Source organism: Solea senegalensis, linkage group LG16 (genome assembly GCF_019176455.1).
Source record: "Solea senegalensis isolate Sse05_10M linkage group LG16, IFAPA_SoseM_1, whole genome shotgun sequence".
Lineage (NCBI taxonomy): Eukaryota > Metazoa > Chordata > Actinopteri > Pleuronectiformes > Soleidae > Solea > Solea senegalensis.
The window spans coordinates 5,459,568-5,470,540 of record NC_058036.1 but is presented as its reverse complement, the minus strand read 5'-3'; the positions used below and the strand labels follow the sequence as shown (position 1 = coordinate 5,470,540).

Genomic DNA, 10,973 nt, shown 5'->3' with positions numbered 1-10,973 from the left:
ATCTTTTGTCCACGTGACTTATCATCCAGCACAGGCAGGTATTTGCTGTCTCTGTCTTGAGGGCGGCTGCCCCATCGCTCTCCTCGCTGGAGGAACCCAGCTCGTCCGGTTAGACCAGCATGGGTCTCATTCCTGCCTGAATGAAAGGCTTGTATGAACCAAGCCCCGAAACACTATATAAAGAGCCGTGACAGCTACACTCAGTCAGTGTGAGCAGGGATGACACCGGGGAAACACTATGGAATGGAAAATGAAGTCACCTTCTCCAGGTGAGCACTCGGACGCAGGCCATCGTGGCTGTGGCCTCTGCTTGGTTTTTTTTCTGGACTCTAGATTCTGTTGCAAGTAAGATGTGCTGTGTTGTTGAAACCTGTAGAAATGATGTGTATGCGTACATGTGTCATGATCTCAGAATCTAATCCCAGCTTCTTCTGTTTTTTTCTCTCTGATTGATGGAAACAGCACTTTTAAAACGACAGACTTTTACCCCCGAAGATGAGTGTAGTCTCTCTGATTAAGTGGTTCTCAACAGTTCAACAGTTCTTAGAGAAAATTGTGAAATGTTTAGGACCACTTGACCAGCCAGACAAATGCTGCGGTTGGAAAATACGTCCTCGGAAGGCCGGACCTGGGGTGATCTTTACTACAACTGTGTGTGATTTCCTCTGCTATTCTTCTTCCTCTCTCACTGTGCCCCCTTGTGTTACACTGACAACTGCATTCCAGGCACCAGTGAGGTTGTAAAAATCACCAGGCTCCAGTAATTTCATTCTGCTGGCACACACAGAGATTTTTAACAGCCTCACTGATGCCGTAATGCCGTCTTTTTTTCATTCTTTCTTTTTTTTTCCCTCCACAGTTTTACTGTTGCTGCTATTCAGAGGTACTGATTAAAACAAGTCAATAAAGAACCATTTGTCTCTGTTGAGTCTGTGTGGGCTTTGGGGACGTCGAGTGTACGGGGATGGTTGCTGCTCAGAGGACTGAAAACATTTAACGTCCAGACCTTTAAACCAGTGGAGACCGGTGTGTAAATGATAACTAATCAAACACGGGTCGCCTATCGTTGCTTTTAACTTGATTTATGACAAATATTGGTGTCTTCTGTTGTCTGTAACATCAATTAAACCACTTACAAATCTAAATGTAGATACAGTTCAACTTAACCCTTAGTGTGAATAACACACAACTCCTTATATGGACATCCTGGGGGTGTGTGTTTATAGGTCACATAGTCAGGCTTTAAAAAAATGTGTTCTTGCGTGTTGCTGAGACAAAGTTATGATTCATTTTATAACGCATTTTTAGTAGTAGTGATATAACGTAGCAATAATTGTGCAGAAGTCACAAAATTAGACCGTTTTCCTTTTTATTTGTGTTCATAAAAACGAGCCATGTGAACACACAATTAAATCAGATTTTGAGTACTTTTTGCTCGGGTGTGTTTATATAGTTGGTGAAAATGACATAGAAAGTGAATCAGAAAAGGATATAAGACACTCTATACTGCGCATTCTTATAACCTCTGTATATGTAACGGAGTTAAGAAGTAGTGTGATTCCACTGGCCATAAAAAGACAAAACTCATCTCACAACACGGAAACTTGTTTGTCCTATGGTAATTAAATGCAGCACCCCTGTGGATTAGGGTCGTGCACCCCGGGGGGTAACGTCAGTCGGACTTCGCTGTTTCCCTGGTAGGTGAATGAACTATGAACTCCGCCATTGTTTCATATTAATTACGTTAATTTTAATACTAAGGCGTGGTTTAAGTTGTATTTTTTTTAAGCATATAGCTCCCGAACAGTCATAAGAAGTTGACAGTGTTTTCTTTTATTGTTGTTTACAATATGACTAGTGCTACATGTTGTTAGCTAACCTGCACTTAATTTTAATTTGACATTTTTCAGGCATGTATGTGTGTGTGAGAGAGGAACCGAGGACTGACTGTATTATTGACTGTACGATTAGTATGACAGGGAAGCTAAAGACTAAAGACTCAGTGCGGGACAACTAAAAAAAAGTGTCTTTTTTTCCCAAGGAATAGACTACTTTATATTGCATAAATGATTCATGAAAGCACTGAGGACCCATTATCCCCCCTCTCCCTTTTAGTCAGCCCCCTCCTCCCTTTCCCCCTTTGATCTCTATAATGTGCCAAGAACTATCAATATTTGCTAAACGTCTCCTCACAAAGCTCCGTCCATGCACGGGGACAGGCTGCCAAGGTCTCACAAGCATGGGATAAGACATAAGAGGAGCGTTAATGAGACGCCCTGAGCGATGTCCCTGTACGCGTACAAGGGCAGCAGATGTAGCAGCACGCTTGGTCCCAGGAGGATCGACGTCCTCCGAATTTCATCAGCGGCTGCAGGGGGAGACTCAACCCAGAACCTCCTCCAGTGGGGAGTGTTAGGTGACGTGGTAAATCATCTTTACTATGGATTGCAATCATTGGTCCACTGACAACCCCGGGCCTCCACCCTCCACCCTGTCTCAAAAAAAAAAGGTCTATCAAGTGTCTATCCTTCGGTGTATGAGTGAGATGGGAGGAGTGATTTGTGTGCTCCGTGAGGTGTTTGTGGGATTAGAAATAATTAATTCATGCTCAGAATATTTATCCCCTCTCTCTGCTCAGCCACCAGAACGCCATTGTTGCGTGAGAGCGTCGAAATCCCTGTGTTGTTTTCACCTCCGACGAGATAAACAAAAACATAACTTATCGCTGTGTTCCAAAGGCGAGTGATGTCTGACTGAACATGAATGTGACTCCAGATGAGTTGTTTTGACAGCCATCTGGAAGTGAAGCAGTGGACTAAAACAGCACTGCCACACGAGTGAAATGAAAATCAACCCTTTTACGTTGAATCTTCTCCACTCTTTGTTCAGCCAGAGGGCCATTTTATTGATTTCACCGACGGTCAGCTCGCTCCTCATTAACAGGAGCTACAGGTCAGTCTGTGGAAAACAGTTGTCTGCTGTGGATTTGGTGACAGAGTGACATGACTAACGTGTTTTCAGCTATTTAAACTTGACACTTATCATTTTTAAAGGGGCATCTGGCAAATATGTGTATCTTTATGAGGCAGGAAGCTTGACCCCTAGGAACTAATGGTCATAATAATTCATACTAGCTGCTGCTTAGATTTTGGTCATATAGTCGAGAGAGTATTTTTGGAGTATTTAACCCATAAGAGTTCTTTCTATCTATCTATCTATCTATCTATCTATCTATCCATCTTACTTACTTTTTTGCACCGTTCAAAGTCATTTGGATCTTTGTTTTGTGGTCACTGCGCTCCATGTTCGTTGGGTCACTTTTCAGTCACCGCTTGGGTGTTAGCAAGTTAGCAACATTGGTGTGTGTGTTCATTGGTTGACAACAGTGACAATTGTTTGTGTTATGGTTGATGCAGTCCACGTTGTATGTCAGTCACTCGTGAGTTACTGCTGTATTGTATGTATTGTGTGTAGTCTCTTCACAGATGAGTGGATTGGGTGCATTTCAGTAACTTTGTTGGATGGCTGGTGTCCATTTTGTGCTGTGGTAGTAGCAGTTCCCTTTTGTTGGCTTTTGTGAGTTACTATGGCGGCAACTTTGGTTTAACCCATTTGGTTTGGGACTGGTTTGTGAATCCACTTTGTGTGGGACTCTTGTTGAATCTCAAAATACTACATTTGACTTTGATTCATAGTGTTTTGGGTTACACTGTCTCATGGATATTGTTTCCAAAACGTGTCCACATCTGACATCATCACAAAACACTCAGCTGCTCAGCTTCATGAGAAACTGGTCCAGACTCATAAATTAAAAAAACTCAGCTGACAAAACACTGCTTCACACTAACGCTCCCACTGAAACACAGCAGCGCTCACATGTGTCTTCTGTTCTGTCCAGTCAGCTTATACATCAAACCATTAATGATTCCCTCAACCACAAACCACCACCCTCCTATAGGTCTCAACCAATCAATCTGTGGGATAATTAGCCTCCGCCTGCTCGAAATGCTGAACGCTCAATGAGTGGGAATTAGCACTCATGAGATGTTACTGAATCTCACTCATTTGCATCATTCTGCAGCAGCTACGCCGTACACTATCCAGTTGCTCATTTTGATATATCCTGCAATAAAGTATAATGAAATCAATCAAAATGACATCAGGTTTAATTCAATTTGAAAGGCCTGCTCATCAACAGAGTGAAAGTTAATGAAACATGGTGTCTCCCAGTGGCCAGTGTTTCCCTTTTTCAGAAGGGACCAGTGGCTGTGGAGGTAAAATTATATAGGGGAAAGGTCAAAGGCCAGGGAACCAGCAAGTTTTGATATAACTTGGGGACCGGAAACAACCACAACCCAATGTGTACACACTTTCTTGCCTGTTGTATGCATACAAATTAACCAAAGGCAGCAATATTCACACCTCTCTCCACTCTTCAGGTTCTTTCATTTGGAGGGTCAAATAATTCTGCTGCATCCTCAAAACATGAGCGCTCGCTTCATAAAAATAAGAGAGCGAAAAAACTCTCCCACTTTGATTTACGATGCCGTTCGTGACTCTCACACCCTTTGCCAAATCCCAAAAAGGCATTTTAGGGAGCAGGATCTCATATTTATGAATTTAAAAAAGTAACGTTACATTAGCAAATCTTGTACTTACTTACACATGTATTTATTTCAATGCACTCATGCAGATGTTTACTAATTACAAAATTTTTGCACACACACTAATTAGGAATACAGGTGCAGTGCGCAGCACCTACTGTATATGCACCCAGGGATTAGGTGCCCTTGCTCAGGGGCACCCCAACCCTTGGCCTGTCCCTGGATTGAACCAGCAACCTTCCAATTAAGAACCCACATAAAAAAAGACAGAAATAAATAAATATTTTTTTTTTTTAAAGATGACACACTCTTATGATCCATTTCACAAAAACACATTGTGACTGGAACACATTTGTGCAAAATACAGCATTTCTCACCAGTTTCCCCCGTCACAGTGAATTGTATTTCAAAAAATGTAAATAAACTGTTTCCATGTGATAAATGTTTCATTTTACGCATGATACAATATGTCATTTAAAACACGTACAAAGACACCTTAGCTGTGATGAGGTCATTACTGTGCACACTCCACGTGGGTGATAATGGTACATTGCAGGGGAAGCGGTAGTTACAGGGGTTATTGTTGTCATTGTGGTTTGTGTTGCGCTGTCTTCGTGTGGGGGCTGGCTGTCAAAGGTGCGCCAGCAAATCGGGTGGGAGTGCAGGTCATCACTGTCTGAAGGAGGGAGTGAGTGAGTGAGGGAGGCTGCGAGGGAGAGAGAGCGAGAGAGAGAGAAGAAGGCTGGAGAACAGAGAGCAGCAGATGCACAAGGTGCGCCTTCGGTCCCAGACCTGCAGCGGCAGCAGCAGCAGCAACGCTCACAGAGCAGGCATGACCTGGCCCAGGATGGTTTTAGAAAGTGTTTAAGAGGATGTAAAGCTCTTTACATGACGGACGGTGGATTGTATTTTTGCTTGATTGTCTCTTTGACTGCGCACGGAAACCTGAGAGGTCCTTTACGCACACGCGCCAGCCCCTGACCGTGCGCCACTGGATGTCCGGATTAAAAAACAGTGTGGATCTTTTCGGAGGGCATGAGAAATGTGAAATAGATGGATATACAAATCAAGTAGTTTTTTTTCTTGTGGCGTGGAATATTTTCTAAGCTACACTTCCAGCCCTCATGGCTTTGCCAAACTCACCGGGGTCTCCCGGAGCTGGAAAGCCCAATCCCGGCGTGATAGACCTGGGGACAATCATCGTTGACTCAGACATCATATTTGGATTTACAAGTCACCTACTGAAGAGAAAAACAAGGGTAAGGGTCGAGATTATTAAAGCACGTGTTATCACAAGAACCATAAATGGTCGCGCATCACTGTTGCGTCTTAAGTAAGCGGGAAAAAGCAATGTGCCAAATGGACACGACGCGCGTTTGTCGGCTCCTGTCCGGTGTAACGTGCAGAGACCTGATCAGCAGCAACATGTCCCTCTGTGATTATCTAAAACTTCACTTATCATCACTGCGTCTAATTCAACACGTCTGCTGCAGAAATCTCTTAACTTTTTAACATTTTATTTATTGTGCTGAGTTTTGATTTAAATTGAAAATCATTTTCTATTCACTCTTGCCAGTACAACTCCGTGGGTTTCTGCTGAATGTGTCATTTGAGGACAACAAATTAACAGCCCAATTGTGATGTATAGAACAACAACACATGTGTTCACTGTCGCTGACATCACCCGCATCAAATATTTAAAGTTTACCAATGAAATATTTAACCCGAGTGAAAACCCCCCACTCAGCCACTCTGACGGATGCTGCTCTGCGTTTGCGCCAGAGGATGGCGCCAGACTTCCATTGACAACACAGACGCAGCCCCTGTGAGAGGAGGAGCGGTAACATTTGCTGATGCGCTCTTTGCAACAAGAAACAACAGATATTTTGTGAAGATGATCCCTTAAAGATATGTAAAAAACAACAACATTGTGATTAACTCAAATATCATCCCAGTTGTCGGAGAATGTATATTGTTCTGAAATTGGTTTGGTCTTTATTGAGTTGTCTTATGGTCCTTTCTGATGGTGATGGTCACCCAAAGGTCTGTTCACCTTTTAACCCCAATGTAACCTCAGGTTTTGCAGCCAAACTTAAGAACTTTTACACCAGATTTAAATATTTTTACTTTTTTATTAATGTTAATGGAATTGTTCCAGCTATGATAACATTTGAGCCTTGGTTTTAATATAATTTATCTTCGTTTAAGCATCGTTTTGCCAAAGGGCATCAATGTTACATGTTATACAATGTCACTTTATGTACAGTATATGTTAATTTTTTGTCAAATAGTGTGGAATGAGATGATTTCTGTTGGAAGTGGGGATTTGTAGGATAAGGTATATTTTAAAACCCTTAAAAAATATTTTTATGTGCTATTAAACACTGATTCATTGCACAATAGAAGCTCTGAACCCTCATATAGTCAGGGACAGCTGTCCTCCCAGTCCCTTTAGTAACACCGCCTCCTCCTGCGCACCGCGCACTCCTCTCCTCCTGTAACCAGAACTCCTCCTGCGCACCGCGTAAACTTGGGGACAAACTCCGCAGTTGCCCTCGGTCATCAGGCACGGGTCGAACACAGTGTAACAGATGACTGGTAAGCTCCAGTCAAGGCTTCAGTCTAGCCGATGGCTCTACCTCACGTTTTCCACAAATTTTGAGTGCGGTGTTTCACGAAGACGTGCGCCTGGAGGTGCGACCTTAATCCGGGAGAATGAGCTCGTTCGGGCGCAATTCAGCTCCTGGTGGAAGGGACACTAGGAACCGCATGTTCACTGTAAGTTTCTTAACTACACATGGTTAAGTGTAAAAAGCCTGAATTGTTTCTACTCATGCTGCTTTTTCAACGTTGCCACTTACAAAATAAGCCGCAGTGTCTGCGGTGCGCGCTTGGGCAGGTGATCTGCGTTTAAACGGATCGTCAATTGGCACAAATAACACTTGTAGCACACTAACACGGTCATGTTCTTAAAAAAGCAACTTAATAACCAGACTTTTTTCTTTCGTTCTGCTGAAGGTGGAGGGATGTCCGAGTGGAGAATCTCCAGTAACCCCCAGGAAAAGGCTTCATTCTGTGGAGGACGCGCGCTGCAGCAACCGGCCTGCTCCCGAGGGCGCCGGGTCTGTCTCCATCTCCGAGTCGGAGGAGAAGGGAGGCTTTTGCCAACAATGTCACGAGAAAGTGTCCCAACTGAGGAAGCAAGCGCTGAAACTGGCTGACCAAAACTCACTGAAGGTTGGTGATGAGATTATTTTATCACTCTTTTACTTTCTAAAACAAATTCGTTTACAAGTGAATAAGTCACAGTCTCTGCTGTGAAGAGAAACTGCTGGAACATGTGCACCTGTCCTGTTCATCTGAAGTCCATCCACCTGATGGTTTCTCACCATTCAAGCTCTCATCATGCGCATGTTAAGTTCTTTATTGTTACAGTTGACCTCAAATAATGCCCTTGAATATGAAAATGGAAGCTTTTGAGACTTTGAAAGTGGCCCATTGTTTGTCCCAACAATGCTTATCTTTTTATTTTGCTGTTGGGTGGGTGTGTGTGTGTGTGTTGGGGAGGAGGAGGGATTGAGGGTTTTGTAGTGAGCAAGCTGTTCATGTTGGAGACTGATGAGGAAGTCAAGTCCCAGTCGACCTTCGCTGGGCATTGAAAGTGTTCCTGTACGGCTGCTCCCACAATTCCCACCGCTGTTAAATATAGGCCCATGCAGAGAGCACTGTTGTGGTGGGCTGGTTTTTTTTTTGCCCTCGGGTCGTTTTCTCCTTTGTTGTTGTTTTAAAGAGCCTCGATGTCAGATTGGATTACAGCTCTTCAAGGTTCACCCTAAATCCCACAGCACCTGACATTCATATACGGACAGGTATACAAGGGACACGCACCTGGTGTCTCTCTGTGTAGGACATCTGTATGTGTGGTCTAATGTCTGTCCTCAGCATATCAGATCTATATTCAGGTATCATGTAAGTCCATACCGTAAAAACACATTAAGCCTCCCATTAACTGCTATTATCTGCTATGGGAACTGACCTCCCCTTTTTAGTGTAGGACCCTCCAGCAGTTCTTTGTGGCCTTCTCCAGGTGCTCAGAGTTATAGAAAGAGATGAGTGCTGCCCCCCCCTCTATTTTGTACTTGTTGATGGCTAAATTGGGCTTTAATTTTGGGGTGACAAACAGTGATGGCAGGGTGCTGTTATTGTACCAGGGTTATGGTATGGGCTACTTCAGCTGAAGGACAATATACCCATTGTCTTTGCGAGTTTCAGCTGCTCACCTTTTGGGCTTCATATAGGATGCACGCCGTTATGGATGATTGTTTCCAAATTGCTTCCTTCCAGTAGGGGGGACTGAGGTCAACAGGGCGACTCAGGTGGCCAGCTGGTGTGTCTGGGACCACACTACCTGCAAGGGTTCAGTCAGTGTTGTGTCTGCAGTTGTCATGGGAAAAAATGAGAGCGAAGACTGTTTACCCGTGGCTGCACTCCCCTTTTTTTAGAGGAAGTCGGCTTGGCCTGCTTGGTCCCCAGACATCCCTCTCCCCCCCTCAACCAGCCAGTCGACTTATTGTTTGAATACTGTAGTAGTAGCGAGTCGATAAAATTCAAGGAAGGCCTTTTGAGTGTGCTTTCAGATGTGAAGCCTAATAGAGGGAAAGTTCACTGGCTACACAGTGGAGTCTCCCAGACAGCTTTTGTGTTTTCCTGTTTGGGTCTAAAGGAACCTACTTACACGATGTCCTGTTGTAGATTTAACCCACCACAGTGTGGCTCAGTACAGCTCTGTGTTCATTACATTACATTACATTAAATCCGAAGGACATTACAGTAAATCCGAAGGACTTCAATTGTTCAATCAACTTCAAATGTTCAGGACTTCAATTGAGAAATTATTTGGTTAAAATTCAATTTTCTTTTTTGTATGCATCCACATTCACTGGCAGTAATTAAAAAATGTTCATGCTTTCTCTCTTTTGTGTCTGCCTCACTTTAAGAGCAACATTGGAGTTTGACATTTGAAATCCCCACAAAGTATGTTGCCCTTCCCTCTCATGGTTTTCTAATTATAAATATTTTATGACATTTTTTTGAAGGATCAGCCGCAAAATAACTTTCCAATGAAACTATGTCCTTGAGCCTAACGTCACTAACTTTCAGCTGCTGAGGCGCAGTCATTCAGAGAGCAGGTCATTAAAATGCACTCTGCACTCTTGGTGTAATCAAGGGAATTTACATACTGAATTTGCATAGTTTAAAACTGTACAGTAGGAAATTGCTTTAGCGGTGAATAGCAGACCGTCTGGGCTCAATAACTGCAGACTGTGCTTATAGTGGCTGGACACAGTGGCGATGAGTTTTGATAAGGCATCTTCAAAGTAACCAGTTAGCGCCCAGCTGTAATCGGATCCTTTGTCAACACAGACGGACAGGGCATCACCTGGATTACATTCACACTCTCATCCCCTTTTTCACACCTCTGTAGAGTTCGGATTTCGGCCATTATGTGCTGATGAGATGAAAACAGTGTTGTTTGTGCTTCATGAAAAGATTATCACAGTGTCACTGACAAAAGTAGGTTACTAGGTTTGTAGAGAAAATGGCCTCATTGTTTTGTGACTTGGGCAAGGGCTGTAATTTGTCATCAGTGGCCAGACTGGAGCACTTTAGTGTTCATTTAGTCACTGTCTAGCAGGTGATGTTAATTGCATTTCAGTCAGACAACTCACGTTTGAATGTGAGACTGTTTATTGCACCAGAATACAAATGGTTGTGTTTGGTGTCCAGGAACAAACATCTTAAACCCCCCCGTGGAGCCTGCAGGTGGATGCTGGGGCTTAATGCATGACCACTGACACAGGGCAGCAGCAGCCGCTCTGATGAGCAGAGGGAGAGATAGTGAAATGTTGCAGCTTAACCCTCTTATGACCATCATGATAATCAGGCCGCCTGGATATATTTTGATTTTATGGCTGTAGAATTGTCAAAAAGTCTACAATTAGATAATGTTCACTTTCGATATCTGGCAGTTATTCAAGCGCCATCTAGGGTTGCGAACCGCTCCGTAAAATAAGGATCTGTTCCGTATTTGTAAGATAAAAGAAGTGTTCTGTATTGAATAGATTGCAAAAATATAATACAATTATTATGCTGTTTTTTAAACTCATATTTGGTTCATAGAAAGTCAAACAAAACAATGAAACTGCATCTTTTACTGTGAAAATGAAAGTGTGTAGTGCAGTGTATCAGGTACATTATTCCCTGAACCACGAAGGAGGTAACATTTCGTGGGAATGGCACCCAAAAAGACTGGATTATGTTAATGAAATATTCACGGAGGCCCATTGTTTTAGGTAAATACATTAGTTC

The 10,973-nt window shown here is 43.1% G+C and overlaps 1 protein-coding gene and 1 long non-coding RNA gene across 3 annotated transcripts in view; both read left to right on the top strand.

Annotated features, from left to right (window-relative positions):
- Positions 1–214: 214 nt before the first annotated feature.
- Positions 215–911, top strand: LOC122783284. The gene is made up of 2 exons (XR_006362022.1): positions 215–269; positions 463–911. It is a non-coding gene; the product is annotated as an uncharacterized LOC122783284 (long non-coding RNA).
- Positions 912–5,449: 4,538 nt separating this feature from the next.
- Positions 5,450–10,973, top strand: part of kif26ab (kinesin family member 26Ab) — a 68,715-nt gene continuing 63,191 nt past the window's right edge. The window contains exons 1-2 of one of the 2 annotated variants that reach the window (XM_044047543.1): positions 5,450–5,863; positions 7,623–7,841. In XM_044047543.1, coding sequence (XP_043903478.1) covers positions 5,729–5,863; positions 7,623–7,841 — 354 coding nt within the window. In that variant the 5' untranslated portion in view covers positions 5,450–5,728. Of the gene's footprint in view, positions 5,864–7,073; positions 7,383–7,622; positions 7,842–10,973 lie in introns of those variants that run through there. The other variant, XM_044047544.1, reaches the window with a different exon arrangement.